This window comes from Aythya ferina, assembly GCF_964211825.1.
Source record: "Aythya ferina genome assembly, chromosome: 12".
NCBI lineage: Eukaryota > Metazoa > Chordata > Aves > Anseriformes > Anatidae > Aythya > Aythya ferina.
Genome location: NC_140308.1, coordinates 13,114,441 through 13,133,388, shown reverse-complemented (window position 1 = coordinate 13,133,388; position 18,948 = coordinate 13,114,441). Strand labels below are relative to the sequence as shown.

Sequence of the window (18,948 nt, the reverse complement as noted above, 5' to 3'; positions counted from 1 at the left end):
ATTCGCCGCTCTTCTTTTTGAGCATCCTCCTCTTAGAGGGAGAGGAAGGTGCAGCGACTTCCCGAGAAAGCGTGGAGGAACCTCGATGCTAAAATGGCAGCGAAAGAAATAAGAAAATGGCGTCATCAGTGAAATTAGTTCTGATGGCTTGATTTGAAGGATGCTTCTGCCTGATGCGAGGCTGTTTTCAGTGAGAGGTATTGCATTACAGGCTTGGTTATGGCTATACGATGGAGCTTTAAAATCATTTAAATTGGTATTTATTTTCACAGTATTACAAAAAGCGTGATACCAGGAAGGCGGGTAGGGTAACTTCATCCAGTGGGTGATCAGAAATTAGCATGCTGTAAATATTTTTAATTGTAAGGTTGTATTATTGAGCTCAAGCCCTTTGGCAGTAACTCATGGTTTATTTCAAATAGAGCTCAGGAAACAGCTAAAACCCCAAGTTTTGTTCCGACCGTGACTTTCATTGCACGTCTGTGATTTGTGTAGGACTGGAGAAGAGCGTTGGTATTTTCATTTGTATTTTTTAATCAGGATGCTAATATGAGTGCCTTTATAGCACCGGGGAGGAACTGGAGCTGCTCACCATGGCATGGAGCGAGGCTCCACACCAAGGTCATCCCTCTGCATTTAAACACCTCGAGAAAAACAAATGGCCATGCATTGGGGAACTTGATGAACAAGCTCAGATTCCAGACTGACGAAAGCTACTCGGCCCCATGGCTTCTGGGGTGTGGTTTGCTTGCTCTGTGCAGATGTTGTTGCTGATGGTGAAATAGCAGGGACCACGTTGGGCTTCTGGTGGGCAGCTGGTCCTGCTGCCCTGCTCTGCTCTCACTGAACAAGTTGTATTGCAAGCGGGGCAACGTTTAATTGTCTTTGTGGCATTGGGTTCCTCCATATCCGTTAAAACTAATGGAAACGCTGTCTGAGGTGCCGTCAGGTGTGATGTGCGGGTGTTAGCCAGCTGAGCAAGCTGCTTCTGGTGCCTCCTGTGTAGCATTTCCTCCTGCTGTACTCCATGGGTGAGGGTCTGCCCACCTTCCTTCTCTAGCTCTGACGTTTTCTTTCCCATTGCTTCTCTTCCTCCTGTTCCTTGCGTGATCTCTCAGCACGTTAGGGTTATTTAAGACTTTCAACTTGGTTATATGTGTCATACCTATTGCACAGATTTCCTTGGCATTTCTAACGGTGGTGGGACCAGGGATCCTTGCTAAGCAGCTCCCAGTCGCATCGCAGGGAGATGGAAAATGAGTAATGCCTGGGGAGGGAGAGAGGAGCCGCCAGAGAAGGTAGCGCTGTTCCTTATGCTATTTTTGTGTTGCATTAACAATTGCTGCCAAAATGATCTGTGCGGTGGAGGTTGATAATTGTACTTGAAAGAGAATCTCGCTCTGAGCACCTTTGTTCTAAAATTTTAGGTTAAAAAAGGTGTTATATAAGCTTTATGCCATTAACGCGTTTGTGACTTTGAGAAGTCCCTGTTGAAACCACTTCTAACAGCGTTCCCCTGCGCTCTGTGCATCCCATCGTGACATGGCAAAGATTTCCACAGCCTGAGAATGGAAGACTGGTGTGTGTAACTGACATTGTTTCAGATTGTCTCTGATGAAGGAGAAAGACACAATACATAATATAAATATTTACTAAATTTGTAATAATTAGATACGCTGTACAAGTAATACATATGTTACAGTGGTTGATATATTCAGTTTTCTAGAACCAAGTGTTGCACTTCACACAATTTTATCATTCTGATTGAGATTTTTAAATCTTGCAAGCTTCTCTGATGTACCTTGTAAAGTCCTAAAATGCATAGGAACGTAGCAATTAGCTCTTTGAATAACAAGAAAATTAAGTCACTTCTAAATACAACAGTAAGTGCCTGGCACCATATTCCAGCGGGGAACATGAGCGGTAGCATTGCCTCAATACGTCCCGCACGATAAAGCTATCTGCCTCTGTATTTCCCAGAAAATATTATTTGCACAAATGCACGTCAGAGGACTGAGGCTGGCTGTGGGCTTTGCCGGTGCCACTTGATGCTGGGAAGGTTTGGTGTTACCAGGTGGTTTGGCACTAGCCCTGCTGTGCCTGCCAGGTGGCCTCCTGGCTGGAGCAGGACCTAAGGGGTGTTTGTATTTCTTCCCTCAAAGACTGGAAACCAAAGGAGCATGTTTCCAGTCTTCATTTGCCAGGTTCAAACGGCCCCAGCAAGAGTCAAAGAGCACACGCCATCTGCCCCAGCTTCTGCTGATGTGTGATTTCACGAGGAGTGGCTCTTGCGGCAGTTGGAGTTTCTCCTGTCACGGCTAGAAGGAATGATATTTATCCACCACCACAAAACCCAAGGTTCCTGGATGCGGTCTGAAGATTAGTGTGAAAACTGCTTGAGTTTCACAGATCGACCGGCCTAAAAACAGTAAAATAATACCAAAAAAATGGCATTCAACACTGTGCATCGCATCAAGGCCACGCTGGCGGTGGGTCAGGCCCTTACTGAGGGCTCGTATCCAGGCCAGGATCACTGCCGTGCGTCTTCCACCCTGCACAGAGGGTGTCGAGGAAGCCTTGCAGGTAAATGGCGATCCTCCTGCTCCTTCTTCTGCGAGGCGCTGTGCCTGCTGAGCACCCCGCTGCAATGGTGCAGGCACCGACACTCGCTGCCGCAGGAGGGAGGTCCGCACTGCCGCGGCTCTGCCGGGAAGGACGGCGGCATTGCGGCTTTGCAACATTTGATTTTGCTGGAGCAGAAAGTCAGCTGCTTTGGAAGTGCAACGATCTGTAAAATCACTGCTAGTCGTGCAGTGGAGCAGAGCTCGGGCTGGGGTTTGTATATTTTCGTGACTCACCGCTGTTGAAATGCTGTCTGCTCGCAGGGCAGGGAGGAGCTCTCCCACCTTTGCTTTTGCATGAATTGAATGGGAGTGCTGCCTACGAGCATGGAGCACAGTCACTGCGTGCTGGTGGACGTGTTTTGAGACAACCTCTGAAGGTAGGTAGCAGAGCAGCAAATCCTCTCCAACCGCAATATTTGGCTGAATTTAGTGTTAGTTATCAGTCTGCATATTTTCCCCTCTTAAGTTCCTTTGAAAGCCTCTGATGCAACAACTGGCTCTCGAGACTCAGCAAACTATAAATCTGTCTGGTTTTCCCTGCTTTTTCTCCTGTTTAGTCTACAGTGTATTAATTTTTTAGGAAACATTGGAGAATTTCTTACTCTAAATATGGTAGTAAGGAACTTCTGAACCACTCATTGCAGTTTGACAAGCTCAGCTGTCTTAGGCCAGGCAGACTTCTCGTGTTACTAGATCCAGGAATTGCAGGCTCGTGGGGAAGTCAGGCGTGACCTTTACCATTTGTCCTTTCCACATTAGATGGGGAAAAGGCACGTTTCCTCATACTGAGCAGTTGAGACCATGATGTTGTGCTTTTCAACAAGGGTTTTCTTTCCTCAGGCTCATCCTATCTCTGGAAGGTGTAGATTTTTGACAATCTGGATTGAAGGCATTAATATGGGGTGAGCCCACTCAGACCTTCCTTTTCAGTGTACATTTGTGTACACTGATTTGTTCCTTATCCTATTTTTCCTTCCAGAGAGAAACATGGCTGGCAGGGCTGTGCCAGAACGCACCACCTCTGTGAGTGTGCTCAGATGTGTAGGATTGTGTTAAGCAAATCTTTTCAAAATAACAATTAAAAAAAATTTGCTGGTAGGGATAACTATATCAGGTGCTTCGTCTGGAGCTACTGTTCCCACTGCTGAAGAGTGATTTTTGTTAATGGTGTAGTCGTCATCCCTGCTGGCCTTTTGAAGGATTCACTGGATCTACCGGAAATCCAGCACTTGAAAATATTTTAATCAAAGAGCAATTGACTTGAAATGGCCCAGATTGTTCGTTTCATTTTCTCCTTTCTTCCCCTGCCAGTGAAAAATAAGCATCGCTGTCAACATCCAAGGCCTCAGTATACTATTTGGCAACATTTGCCTACTCTTGACAGCTTGAATACCAAGATCAAGTATTAAAAGTATGGCCTGGCTGATGGAAGTAATTAAGAGACTTCTATCAGCCAGGAGAGAGTTTACTAACCTCATTTACTGCAGTAAATGGAAAAGACTTTCAATCTTCTGTCAAAAAGAGACCGTCAGTGCATGCGTGCCTTTTCGTACTGATAATGACTTAGTTACTCAAACTCTTTCTTGCTGGAATTCAGGCCAGAGCAAGGCTGGTTCCTGTCACATCAGCAGTGCCCGCCCGCCATGAGGGATGGCAGCAGAGAGCGGGGACATGGCACGGCCTGCCCGGGGCCTGCCCTGTGCTGCTGGGGCACCTCTGAGCACATCCTCCTGGATAAGATTCTTGAAAATTGTGTGTGCATGTGGTGGAGAACACCATCTTCTGGCAATGTCCTCTCTTGTCACAGTGGTGAGGGCCTGGCGGACCAAGTGAAATGGTCGTGCTTTGCCTCCATTCTCACCCAAACCTTCCTCACCCCTCAAGTTTCAAACGAAGCTTAAGGTGAGTAACCTCAGAGATGAAACTCTGAAAATGCATGTGTCATACGCACTTTGGCTGTGGCTCTTTTTGTTGTGAAAAGCACCTGTTAATACCCTTTTAGAGGCCCACCCCGTTGACCCATTTTCCCTATGGTTGCACTGGGGTGGCTGGGAGCCAAGGTGAGCCTCCACACAGATCTCTGCACGCCGTGCTCGTAGCCTCTCCATCGCAGGTTCCTGCATGCACCTGGCAGAGCTCAGCGGCAGGCAGGCATCTCTTCTGAAGGGCTACAAGCCAGAGCTGGAAGTGGGGTGGAGTAGATGGGATTAAGGGCTGTGGGGAGCAAGGGGCAGGGAGTGAGGCATCACGGATGGCTGGGGAGGTCGGGCCAAGTGTTGTAGGAGCAGAGGACTCGGATTTGGTACCAAGCAGGGCTGGATTGTAGCTGGCAGAGAGAAATTCAGGAGATAAAACGGGAATTCAAGGGGTAAGAGAACAAAAAGGAGCTGTAACATGCTGGGGAAGGATGCTGAGGGTCGGCAGAAATGCAAGATCAAGCAATGGGACTCGCTGGAAAATGGGAACCTGAAGGTGGGAGAGTGGGTGTATTTCCAGGCCCGTGTCCCCGTTTGGCAAATATCTTCCTGTCAGATACTGTACAAATCGCACTTGGGAAACAGCAGCGAGTGTTGCGGAGAACCTGTGATGGAAGAGAGACGTGCTGCTTCCCTTCCAAGCGAGGTGCGGGAGGAGAGCGTGGGTGTCCCACGGGAGCACAGGAAAATCAAATGCCGCAAGTCACACACTGAAGCAGGACAGCATGATGTGACTGTAGGGCTCTGTGAGCTTTTTTCCTAAACCTGCCTCGGGGAAATAAGACACGGTTTCATTTTCAAGCAAAATCCAGGCTGTTTTGGGATCCCTGCCATGGCAGAACTTGTGTGGGGAGCCCCAAGGTGAGGATTTCACCTCTGAGGTTTTAGCAATGCTCCCGTTAGCTATTCCTATCTCTGCCATCTGCCGCTGTGAAATAGCCCTTTGTCTCCTAACAATATCTGTTCTCCTTCTGCTTCTCTCTTCGGATACCAAATCCGAAGCAACGTGTCGCTGCTCCTTGTACAATCGGTGGCATCTCCCCCGAGAGGGCAGCTCCTGCGATATGGGTCATGTACTCCCCTGGACCCACCGTGCCCGCTGGCTGCTGTGCCTCCGTATCCTTGTTACAGTCTGCAGGCGGTGGTGGCAAAGTCAAACCTTCCCTTTGGGACTGCAGAAAGCTTTTAGGGCAGGCACAGCTTGGTGAGCACAACCCGGTGCTGTTCAAGGCTCAGCCCCATAGATAATGCAAATCCTTAACGCTGTTACACGGCCTGGGATTTTCGTGGGGCCAAAATTCTCCAGCATGAAGCCCATCGCTTCCATCCTCCTGCCCACCCTTGTTCCAGAGAGCTCTGCTTTAGCTTGTAGCAGGTGGACACTGGTGTTATATAGGTAAGTGAAAGCTAAACGGGCAGTGACCAAAGCACGCTGCACCACTAGGTGGCAATGCAATAAGCCGGGGAATAAATGCTGGGAGAGCAGCCCTACAATCTTTATTTTAAGGTATGAATTTTGGCTACCAGAGCCCAGAGTGACAACTGCAGGAACTGCTCTTTGGCCTAGGCAGAAGCAGTCTCGTTAATGGTAGCAGGAACCCCAGCGTCGGTTGCTGAAGCTCCCTCTCCTGAGCTGTAATAATTAGGCTGTAATTAACTGCGGTAGCAATTGTGCTACAGTCACATTTAGCACAAAGCATTGAACCAACATTTTTAAGATGGGCCTTCTGTTAGTGAGCCAATATAGATATATGAGACGTGTGAAGATTTTCATTTCCTAAAAGAGTTGGTTTTGAGGTGGAAAAAGACAATTACCATCCCCTGATTGGCGTTCAGTGTCATCTAATCCCTTAAATGGTCCTAGTGAACTCCAGGAGTGGGGAGGTTTCATTACGAGCGATACTCAGCCTGGATTTATGGTCTCCAAGGGAAGTTCTAGCACACTTATATCACACTGTGGTTTACCATCACTGCTGTGTATGTTTCTAGGCAGGTACCCAAGCTGTCTTCTCTTCCCTTTGGTCACCTTTCACGCAGCAAATAGCGTTTTACCCCGTGTATTGCAAAATAATTGTTTTATTTGGTGGAATTGTTGACCTCTTCCTTTCTGTCTCTATGAGGTCTATCTCAGGGCTTTCAGGAGCCCAGGACTTGCAGAGGGAGCAGGGAGGAGGGTACCCAGCACGTCTGCAAGCTGCAGTGCCCGGCACAGCGTGCTAGCACCTTCCATCGCATCCACGTAGCTGCAGGTCTGCGTCCCTGAGGCGGTGGGGGGCTTTTGCATGTAAAATTAGCAGCGTTGTTAAAGGATACGGCAAACGGTGCTGGGCTCTGCTGCATCAGATCCCTGCTGTCAGACGTGCAGGTATGTCTTTTGTTCGTAAGCTGGTGTGTGCTTTCGAGGTGTGCTCGTTAAGTGTAACTCCAGGGAATTCTTCTTCAACCCACTTTGGGAATGGGAGGAAAGGAGAGAAGGAGGAAAGGAAGACTTGCTGCCCTTTTGCAGACCTTCCAACCTTGCAGCCAAGGACAAACCTTAAGAAGGCACATCTCCATCCCTCCCCACCTCTCCCGCAAGAAGCCCAGACCGGGTCTTGGCCCCATTAGGTGCCTGCGGCAGCTGCAGGAGTGTTCGGTCCCCAGACACGTGCAAGGAGCTGCATTTAGCTTCCCTTCTCCAGATTGTAACTGCGCTTTCTCTGCGGGCATTGTCTAAATATAAAGTGGGACGTGGATGAAGAAATGAAGACTATGCTGTGTGCCAGTAGCCCCTTTTCCCATATATAATTCAGGGGCTTTCTCTGGGGGAGCTGCGTCGCTTGTCTGTCCCAGGGGGCTGCAGTTCTGTCTCTACCTGCCACACAGAAAGGGGTCACGTTCCTATTTCAGCTGAAGGGGGTCGGAGGATGTCCTATAACCACGTACTGCCTGTTCTATGAGTTTGAGAAGGGAAGGTTGCCATGCCCTTGGTTTCACCCGCGGGTGCTGGGTAACAGGAAGGCAGACAGCACACCTACGTTGTCTGCCAATTTGCCTCATTTCTGAGAAACCACAAACCTTCCTCGCCTCTCAGACCAAAGTAGCAATCTGATATCTGTTGTAATACAGCTGCAGGGCTATTTCTCAGACCTACCATAACTATATTTTCCCAAGGGTCCAAACCCTCATGGCAGTGGGTTACTGTCCTGCTGCAGGACCCGTGCTCCCCTGGAGAGCTGCAGCTTGAGCTAGGGTGTAAGGATCAATACCGATATTGGCAGATCGTTGGGGCAGGAAGCATTGATTTGCAGCAAGATGTAGCGAATGAAGAGCATGAAAGCCTCCTAAATCCTGATGAATTCAGTCCCGCACTGCTGCAGTTGTATATCCTTGTTGTAAAAGCGTGAAGCACAGCACGTTGAGTTCCCACTCCCTTGAGCTGTCAGTGGCCTCTTTAATTTTAGGTCTGTGCAACGAGCATGCAGACTCAAAGTATTAGCACTTGGAGCTGATAAAGTTATTGATGATTACTTCAGAGGGAAACAAAAGGGTTTTTTTGTTGATGTTTTGGAGAATGACTAAATTGAAGTCTGGGGGGTCAAATCAACTGGGTTTGTTTAATCGGTGTTATAACAATAAATATGTAAAATAAAGGCATTCATGTTGGGTTGTAATAAATGTTTCCCATTTGTTCCCTGTGTACGTTGCAGCAGCTTACTCCACAGGTATTCATTAAATGCAGGATATCATGTCTTTGCTAGTATTGGTCACAAAAGTAATGTTTAGGATAAGAAACTGCGGCTCATTTGAATTGGTTCACATACACCAGACCTGTTTTGAGATTTATTGATATGCTAAAAATACAACTCTAAATTTTTTAACGGCTCCAGCTGTGTGTAAGGAAGGACTACGCAGTAAACTTCTCCTCTGTGCTTTCCAACTGTTCAGTTACTTTCATCCTTTTTCAACTGATTATTTTTGAAGCTTTTTCACAGTTCCTATCGGGCCCACAAGAGCTCCACTCCTGCCTGAAGCTGCCAAGTCAAAACCTTTTTTTCTTTTTTTTTTTTAACATACTCAAGTCCAACAATCTTATCTGTGCTTATCGCTCCTACCAGCTTTCATCCTAGCTCCCTCAAATAGAGAGCAAGAGGAAGCAGTTGCTGGGACACAGAGATAAAAAAGAATAGAAGCAGGATATTTCACCAGGATTTAATGCATATTAAAACAGGGGATTAATGCGTTTTCATTTTCACACTGCTCTGTATGGGCATCTTGCTGTACCTCTGGTGAAGTGAAGTGACCTTTAAACTTCTCTGGAATGGACTGGGGAGAGCTGCCAGCACTTCGTGGAGTTGAAAGAGCTGAGTAGTACAATACGTATCTGATGGTAGCGCGAGGTGGCTTTTAGACTGAGGCTCTGTTTCTCCTTTTCTGCAGGGATTCCTGAAGAATGAAAAAGATAATGCCTTGCTGTCAGCCATTGAAGAGTCCAGGAAAAGGGTAAGTTGGAAGCAAATACCTTTTTTATAAACAAATCAAACCACACACACACAAAAAAAAAAAAAAAAGAACACAGGCACAAAAGGGGAGGGAGGTGGTGGATCTTGAGGAATCTTTTATAAATTAGACATTTAATAAACCTTGTGGAATTTAGGAGGGCTGTCTACAGAATATAGAATAGTCAGATGTCAAAATAGCTGCTTAGAATTTCCAGAAATAATTTTGTTGCATTTCAGCTGCAGTATTAGGTAGGGTCTGGAAGCTCACGGTGTTAAATCTGAGTTTGAACAAAGCAGCTGCTTATAAGGCACAGCATCCTCTAACCCTCTCTCTACGAGTGCCGTCTTTTCTAGAGGTGATAACGCTAGGATAATGTCATTTTTTTTTGCTCTGAGAAGTACCTTGTGCCTTGTACAGTGGTGATGCTCTGTGGATTGGTGGCGGCTGTTTCCCCAGGTTACAGGAGTTGAAGCGTGGTGCTCTCCACATGACTACGTTCAGACCCATGCAGCAGCAGTACTGCAAGGCGTAATTCTTGTCTGTAGGACAACCAGAACACGATGCTGCTTACACCATCCACAGCAAAACTCATGTATATTAAAAACAGTTGTTGAAGCGGTGCAAAAAAATTGCTTCAGTAAGAAAGTAAGAGTTGTCACTTAGGCTCAGAGAAAGGGTTAGGGTTTGAGCCCAGTTTTGTCCTCAGAGGGGACCAATGCTTAGGCAGTCTATAAGGGAAAAAGATTGAGCCTTCCCCCGTTCATCTTTGCACCTCAAATAAATAGCTGTTGTAGGATTTTCTGAGCTGATGTGAAATTCATCATATTGTGGTCCTGAGTCTATTAAGGCTTTTGGTATGTCATATTCGGGGGCAATGATTTCCACAGTTGAATTATGCAGTGTGGAAAAACGCTTCCTGTTTGTCTTGAAGCTGCTGCTTCGAAATGTCACTGCATGCTTCCAGTGCTTATGTTACGATCGTTTCCCTACATGTCTAGTTGGGGCACCAGGTTTAGAACTGAGCCTGTGTTTATTTCAAATGATAAGGAATGGTACTTAAGCATTATTAAATTATTTTAATTACATATAATTAAGCTGTAATTATTGAAGCATATTTAAACCCCCATTGAAGTGATTATAGTGAAAGTAAGAAGACCTACATTCCATCATGAAAGTATAAAATGATTTTATATTATAAGGCAAGAAACAAAAATCATATGCTCTAGTTGCACGTGTGCACCATAATTAAATGTTTGTCAAATGTCACTGCCTTTTACCCATTTGCTTATACTGGGGAATGTTTAATTGACAATACCCTAAAAGCAGCCCATAAGAGATTAAATCTTATTCAGGCAGCCAAAACACGTAGTTATGTACACTGCAGCTCAAAGTGATTTGAAAGAGAGAGCGAGAGAGAGGGTTGGGAAAGATAAAGTAGCAGTGTGTGGCTTCTTCTCCAGAATTAGTGGAAATAAGAGCCTTTTCTGTCCCAGTGTACTCAAGGCTGCTGGCTAGCATCACTCCAGCAATAAAAGGAACAGCAGAGAAGCGTCTTCGATATCCTAATGCTCGTTGCCAAAATAAGGAGTGTTGAGCAGAGCTCTTTCCCTCCATGCATTCCTCCATCAGATCCGGAGCTGTTGTAGCACATCAGCCATTTTAAAGGGTGTTTCTTTTCAGGATGTGATTCTATGTGATTTACTGTACTTGTTTTCCAGATGAGAAAGGCTTTCTGGTTCTCTGGCACCCATTGATCTTCCTTAATATTATTAATGTTCTTGCATCATATTCCCTATTTAAAAGGAAAAACATACTGATAAAGACCTGAAAATTAAATACGGGCTATAAACAGACATCTTTATTGACAATGCAGTGCATCAAACCTTTATCACCTCCTGGGAGGCGAAGAGCTGTTTGCCAGTAGAAAAACAGGGCTCAACAAACCACACACATCAATGGAGACCTGGATATTGTGTGCACGCAGCTGGGTGGCAAACTGCTAAATTAACGAAAGGTTTGGGCTGAGGGAGGTGGGCAGAGGGCAGGGAGCCCTTAACTTCCACGCTCGTTGTCTTAGCCCTGTAACAGGGTCAGAGCTCAGCACGTGCTGCTGCCCCCTCTGCTCTTTCTGCAGTGCTGTAAACCAGGACTGCTGCTGGTACACGTCAGGTCTGTGCTCCAGTGGGGTGAAGTGGGTATTTCTGATCCAGGCGTTTTACACAGAAGTTGCGGCTGTTGCTGCTGAGGGAAATGGAGAGCTCAGGAAAATCCTGAAGTCATGAGCAATTGTGGGTAGCATCTCAGCCTGCCCATTTCCAACCTGCTGGGCTTTCTGTGTGTCAGCACCACAGAAAAGACAAAGATCTGATGATTTGGTAGCTGGGTACGCAAGAGCTATGTTCGTTCATGCACACCTATTTTCTGAATCCCTTCATTCCTAACAGGGGGCCTGATAATATCCAGCAAATCATTAGCTCTTGAGGGCTGACCGGGTTGATTTAGCTAGTTGCTGTTTTAAGCTGGTCTGTTAATAGCAGAGCGGGTTAGCGGTTGCGTGCTGTTTGCTGTTTCTGTCTATTGCTTAGCTCTTCTTCCTCAACAGACTTTTGCTATGGCTGAGGAGTATCACCGAGAATCGATGCTGGTGGAGTGGGAACAGGTGAAACAAAGGATTCTTCACACCCTGCTGGCATCGGGGGAAGATGCTCTCGATTTCACCCAGGAAAATGAGGTAACTGCCTTCCTGAACACTGCGTGGTCACGCTCAGCTGGCACTGATGCTGCTGAAACCACCTCTGGATTATTTTATAGCTACAGCCGTTGAAAATAAGTGGTATTAAAGCTCTATTTAACTTAAACATGGCTGCAACTAGTAGAATGCGTTGCCTAGCAAAGTATCAAACCTTCGTTTTTATTGACTGATAGGCGCAGGCAGCGGAGCTCCTGTTGCTGAAGCTGTTTTTTTTGTGCAAGTTGGAAGCTCAGTCCCTCTAGTGCATAGGAGATCAATACACCCAGCAGACAGAAAACACGTCGGGGTGAACTTCTCCTTCAGGGAAGCTTTGCAGAACTAATGAGACCAGACAGCTTCTCAGGTATAGCTGTTCTCCCAAACAGGTCTTGCAATGTCTCTCCCCCTTATCACTGTTTACTAGGCAGGATTTATGGCTTTTCGTAGGAGGGTGTGGAAGTCTCCTGGGTTTCTTGGCAACACCAGATGAATATTCAAAATAAAAACCAAAGAGAGAGTATACTTTCCTTTTACCTTGCTCTCTCACTGTTGTGCCTCTGAGGCCTCTTGCATTCAGCAATTCAAGGTTAATCCAGTGGTGACCAGATCCTTTGGGCAAGACAGCCCCTGTTTGACATGAAAAGGTATTGACTAGTAACTCAGAACATTACGTGTATCATGTTACAATTTAAAACTTCATTTTTTCTTAAAATGCTGCAGTGCCATGAGCAGAGCACGGCACGGCTACGTGCAGGGTTGTGGGAGCTCCACCCCTGTGAGCCAGAGGCGTCAGACATCAGCTGGGATCCCTGGAGCATGAAGTTGCATCGCAGCCCCAGCATACTGCTCCATCAAAAACTAACCTTGAGAGGAGAGGCAGTAGGGAAAGAGCATTGCTGTGCTTTCAGGCCAGAAGACAGACCCAGTTTTTTTTATAGCAATCTTCCCCATGCAATTCCCCTTTTTATATATATTTTTTTTCATTGGGGTGACTTATAGAACTGCAAACTGCATTAAAAGGGGAAAAAAAAGCTCTTGGTGTTAATGGGGTATGACCTGTATAGGGATTTGGAAATAATTAAAGCTGTTAATGAAATGTCCCTTTCTGATTACTGTTCTTTTAAATATAGGTTAATCCCAGTTAGCATACATCCCTTTATAGAAGCTATTTTCCCTAGAACGTATTTTACTGATACTTCACTGTGACTTTTCAGAAGGCTGTCCAGTGTGCCACTATTAGAGATGTTAAATAATGCAGGCTGAATTCATTTAAAGCTAGGAACAGCTCTCCCATTACTTTAGGAGGCGAGTCTGCAGACTTGGCAGCTGTTCTAATAGCTTCTACCATCTTTGATTTGTGTGAGTTACTGGTGTGGGGTTTGCCTTCCAAAGCGTGGATACCGGCTGCTGGGAGAAGCAATATAATAACCTTCTCTGAAAAGCCCAAACCCCTTTTCTGCTGTTTCAGTATCAAAATGGACACTAACCTCAGCCTGTGGCACTTGAGATGCCAAGCATCAAATTGGTGGGAGGGGGGAAAAATCCTTTAATAGTTTCCATGAATGAGTTTAAAGACTCAGTGTACACCATCGCTCGGTAATACTCCACTCTCCCTTTCAAAGCACTCGTGGTATCGGTATGTCATTTCAAGAGCATTTAAAATCCTTGATATATTCCAGTCTTAGCCTCAAGAAGTCAAAGGTCTGAGAGGTTTGAAGTGCATCTACTGTGTTAAAAGCCTGTTATCTAACCTCCCCACAGCAGGTTGTTCTTCTAAAGCCTTGTTCCAGTCAAATAAGTTTTTTGTGTGTGTGACACAAACAGACACAGCCTGTGGAATATAGTAGAGGTTTAATTGATATCCTCTGGAGATGGAGAATCAACTGAAAAGGCACAGATCCAAACACAGCAGGGGGCCGGTCTGCCTGCGAGCCAATTCTCAAGCTTTGGGCAAGCTAATTTGGGCAGAGTGAAATACCAACACATTATTCATGAAAATAAGACCAATTAACAGGCAAAGCTCATGATTCAAAGAAGCTAGCGCAGGACTTGCCATTAGTGGTTTCTCCTCTGCCTCGTCCTCCAGCCTGGGCTTTTTCCCTGTGAGGAAAAAACAGAACTAAAAAAGGGTGCTGCTTGGGAGGAGGGAAGAAAGCCTGGCTTTTGTTTTCAGGATATCAAACACCTATGTTACATTCTCAAGGTGTTTGTTCCGAGTCTTGTTCTGCTAGGTTCTGAGGCATTTCTTTTGTCCTTTTATTCCTTTTTTTTTTCCTTCCACCCCCTCCCCAAGCTCTTCCCCTCCTGCTGTCGAGCAGCCTGCTCCCGCAGTGCCTGAGAGACGCCGTCACTCTTGCTTTCTCCTCTGCCCTCCGTGTAATGATTTCACATCCCCTAAATCCCAAGGAGCTCAGGATTCTCTCCTCTCCCCCGCTGCACCACGATGGGTTTTGATGGTGTCTCTCCAGCTCGGTCTCCTGCGTAGTTATGCGCTGCATCTAGTGGCCAAGCCATTTGGAGAGCTGACAAAATGTCTGCCCAGCCTTCTGCTGAGGAATGTGCATATGCATATGAGGGCGATGAATAATGCAGCTTTCTGGGCGTGCAGTTGGGTGCACAAGCGAGGCTGAATGCTTGGCTGAGTACAAATGAAGGACTCCTTTGAAAAGCAGCATCGTTCAGCTAAATGAATTTCAAGATAAAACTGCGCTGGTGGCGCGGTCTAATTGCAGTTTTTGCAAATGGATAATGTTCAAAATAAATAGCGCGGCTCTGAAGAATCTTTTGGAAAGACCTCAATTCAGGGCAGGGAGAAGCAAACGTGATTGACTGAAACAGCACGAGCTGCGTGAGCAACCACAGAGCAGATAGGCAGAGATGTGTGTGTTTGTACTTCTGCAGTCCTTGGTGCATTACCAACTTTTCCTTTTTAGCATGTGCTTGCTCCAGTTATGCTTCAGGAGCTGACCTAAAACATAATTCTTCTCATACGCACCTAGCTGCTGTTTTCAGCACATCCTTCATCATCTTTTCCTTGCTTGAAAAGTTGGGAAGTTCTGACTTGCTGCAAAAGGATATCCTCCCCCAGCCCCAGATTTCCTCCTGAGCAGTGGCAGATGCCTCTTCAGGCACCGACTGCTGGCTATAGAGGGTTTGCCTACACACCTATCCGTTTCTGCAGCTGAGGGTAAAGACTGGAAACGGCCTTCCCCATGCTGACTCACTGCTGTAGTTTCCCTTTTGAAAATTTCCTTTTAGCCCGACCATAAGATACTTTTTTTTTTTTTACTGTTTACATTTAATAATTCAAAGATGGAGCCAGAATGCGAGCATGAGATGGAAAAAAAAAAAAGGAAATGCTCTAGCTCCTGTGGTTCTTGCTGTAGGAAAGAAAAGCATAAGAAAAGCAAGACAAATTCTGGTATTCCTGATTTATTTAGTTTTTCTCACTGAGAGGCCAAGCTGGTTGAGGGCATTTAAAGAATTTACCTGCAATGTGTCAGGTCTCAGCTGTGGCAAATCGCTAATAAGTGATCCTCAAAGTGTAATGGATAGGGGAAAATTAAAACTGGAGAAAGGAGAGGAGCAAAAAACCCTAAACATTCATTCTTTGGTTTCAGACGTGCACTTTTGAATTCTGATCCTTACCTGTGGGTTTGAACCTGCCAGTCCTACGCTGCTTTCTGGAAAGGCAGCCACAGAGATGCTGCTCTTTGGTGCTGCGGTACAACAGCAGGAGAAAAAGGAACTGGATTCACAAAATAAAGCCCCAGTCCTTGTATTTCTGCTGTTTGAGCGCTGGTTGAAAAGTGACACCGAGTCACAATGTACCCTTCTTGCTTTAGAAGATGAAACCTCATCAGTAATTAATGACAGCGTCCATAATTTAGTGTTACTTTAAATAACTCTGCAATTTATCTAGCACAGCAGAGGGGAAGGCTGCAAAGCGCTATTTCTGCCATCACGTCTGTTTCCCAGGAAACCTGCTTTAACGGCTTCTTTGTTCTTTAGAACAAAGAATTTGTCGTTTTTAGGTGGGTTTAAAGGAATTTGTGTCAGATGCTTTGGCACTGAAAGAAAAATGCAAATACTTCTGAATATCAGTATCCATTAGGAGTAACTCTGAGCAATATTTTTGGGGTAAGTTCAGTTGCAAAAAGAAAGTGGGTTTTGGTGAGGTATTTTGTTTGTGCTGCCTAAGGTCTAAATGAATCTTGATTTTACTGTCAGGTTGAACATAATTTAAATTGCATTATTACTGAGCAATGAATGCAGTGATAAATTAATTTCAGCAATTCAAAGGATTTTTCAGGTTCGTATTTGATACCTTCATTTAGATCTCACTATACCAGGGACAAACAAAACTGAGTACTTTTTATTTTGCAGTCAACTGTTGTATGCAGTGCACAAAGCATAAATATCACAAATCTCTTACAATTTCTGAATAGGGGCCATGCCCTTATCTTCACATAAATGCCTAGCTAGCTCAGAACAGCTCTGTGGCTGTTGCACTCGTGACTTCATTTGTCTTTGTTTTAAATTGCAAAAATTTCCCTGCTCTGAGCTCGTGGACTAGGACAATTACAGCCTTTGTAAGAACATAAACTCCTGAGGGTAAGGGCAGTCTTACACAACAGAAGGTTCCCTGGTTACCTGTTACCAAATTAAAACAGTCAGTGCTTCCCAAATGCTTCACTGCATAGACTGTGTGGAATTTCACGGGTTTGTATTATTTTGTTTCAAAGTTGGGATACAGCCCAGGAAAATACGAGATTCTTTGGAAGACCCTATCAGCAGCTCCTCTTATTTGAAATGATATTTTTTTTACAATTTCATCAGGAGAGAAGCAACCTGTTCCTGGAAATCTGAGCAAATCATTGGGGCACCTTGGTCCTGCCGTGCCAGAGTACAGCTGGTGTCAGCAAAGCTGAAGTTTCAAGTTGAAAGGAAGAGTTTTCCATTACATTTGGGCTTTCTGCTGTGTTTTTTTTTTTTTTTTTCTTTTTTTTTTCTTTTTTTTGTACAGCAAGTTGGTCAAATTTAGCTGAACTCTTCCAGGAAAGACTGGAACATGTCCTTGAGCAATACTTGGCAGTGATTGTACCTGCACAGTATTACAGTTCTGGGTAACCACCGTGAGAAGAAGTGAAGCTGTTTGACAGTATTGGTGGGGAGCAGTGTAACAGCTCCCGACGAGGATGTGCAGCTAGCTAGAACCGACTTCGGGGAAAAGCTGAATTTTAAAGCTCTGCAGATGTGCCTGCTCTTTGAAAAAAGTTACTGGTTCCAGTTTAAAGGAATAGACGTGGACTGGAGTTACATGGCATGAGTCCTGTTCCTGGTGTATGCTTAGAGCTGCCTTCAGTATTTACCTTCTGTAGTTCACATCCTCTCTTGTGGTAAAAATAAACAGCCAGCTTAGCTCTTGTAGCTGTACCTGAGCTAGAGACCTGAAGCGAGCAGAGCAAGGTGTGCGTGGAGAGGTGACATCCGCTACCAGGCCGACTGCTGCTGGGACAGGCAAATGAGCTTTGGGGTTTGAAGTCGGAAATGTAAATGCTGCTGCTTTGGCTTCAGACCTCAAAACATGGTTGTTTTTCTAAGGGCTTGTCTATTCCTTCTCTCCTGCCCCAACTGTGTCCGTCGGCTTAGTAACTATTACGCTGCTGTACTAAGCTTGTCTTGCTTTTATCTTCAGCCCATCATGGCTATAGTGCTCCTCGAGAAGCAGCTGATATTAAAGGACTGCTTACCTCAAAGGGATCTGTCTTTAAAATAATTGCACTTTATTTTTCAAACCCAAGACTTGCAATGCTGAAATAAAGAGCTACATCTATACGAAGCTGGAAACGTTGGAGGGCTGCATATTTAGCTGTGAGGTTTTTTTCCTCCAGGGTGGTGAACATTTGTGTTTAGTGGTGGCTATACTGAAAACATACCTGCGGTTTGTGGGGAGCATTTGTAAGGATAGCTTTGTGGCACTAGAACATTACAGTAGTATTATATTTCAAGTTTCACCAAAAAAAATTACAAACCGTCCATGCCATGACTCTTTATCAGCTGACCTCTAACTCTACAGTGGAAATATTTCAACACTTGTGTAGACTCCATGGGTAGGAAGTTTTTTTCAGGTCAGTATATTGCCAGCTTCCTTCTTCCTCCTCCAGCTGAGCAGCACTGGGGCATTTTTCAGCAGATAATTGCATGCTCCAGCCCCATTTTGTGTCAGCATCATGGCATTGGGGCAAAAAGACGTGTCAGATTTGCTGGACTGCATCCATTGAGCTGGTCTGTCACAGCCTGCCTCCTCGCTGCCATGGAGGTTCGCACTGGCTGCTTCTCAGAGAGATACTGAGCATGCCAATAAGCAACCTTTCAGGAAACAAAGCAAAGAATTAAAATTACAAGATGCTAATGAGGCACACTGATGTCCTAATTCGGGAGAGCTAATGGTTGGTTTGCGCACTGAATAAGCAGGATTTCTGTCTCTTGAGAAAGTTGAATCTTCGTTGGGAAGATAAAAGGGGATTGCAGTGACAGCGTGCCTCTTCCTTGCAGAACGTGGTAAGTTGTGACAGGAGCAGAGGTGTTTTTGCTGTACCTTAGGAGCAGATACATTGGTTAAACGCGTTGCAGTAATTTTATGTCCTAAGTATAAAAGACTCAGATGAGTAAAATTGAATATACAGGCTACAGGGTTTGGCTGTATTGGGGAAGAAAAAATTAATACAAGTTTAATAACCTTTATGCTTCTTGTTAAACAGCCCAGCTATGCTGGTGAGTCGGGCCCTCCAGGTCGCAGCTCCCTGGACAGCGTGGAGATGGCATATGCTCGGCAGGTGAGTGTGCTGGAAAGGAGCATAAAACCCATAGCTGAGCGTCGTTCTCTACATAGAGGTGGGAAATAAAAATCTGTGAGCATAATGTGTAAAGAGATACGGAAGGTACAGCACGAAGACATCTGCCCGGGATTAAAATGCAATTGGAAAATACAGAAAGTTAGCCTGACATTTTTGGAAATGCGCTCGTCTGTCTACAACAGGATTTGTGTCAAAAGGAGATCCGGAGCAACATATGTGACTGTAGAAGTCGTTTATGTTCATACAGTAAATTAAAAGTTTTAACCTTTCAAAAA

General features: G+C 45.3%; 1 protein-coding gene across 6 annotated transcripts in view; it reads left to right on the top strand.

Annotated features, from left to right (window-relative positions):
* NUP93 (nucleoporin 93) overlaps positions 1 to 18,948 on the top strand; it is a 78,684-nt gene that overhangs the window by 38,759 nt on the left and 20,977 nt on the right. For all 6 annotated transcript variants that reach the window (XM_084533517.1, XM_084533519.1, XM_084533520.1 and 3 more), the window contains 3 exons: positions 9,020 to 9,082; positions 11,685 to 11,813; positions 18,578 to 18,652. In XM_084533517.1, coding sequence (XP_084389643.1) covers positions 9,020 to 9,082; positions 11,685 to 11,813; positions 18,578 to 18,652 — 267 coding nt within the window. The remainder of the gene's footprint in view (positions 1 to 9,019; positions 9,083 to 11,684; positions 11,814 to 18,577; positions 18,653 to 18,948) is intronic.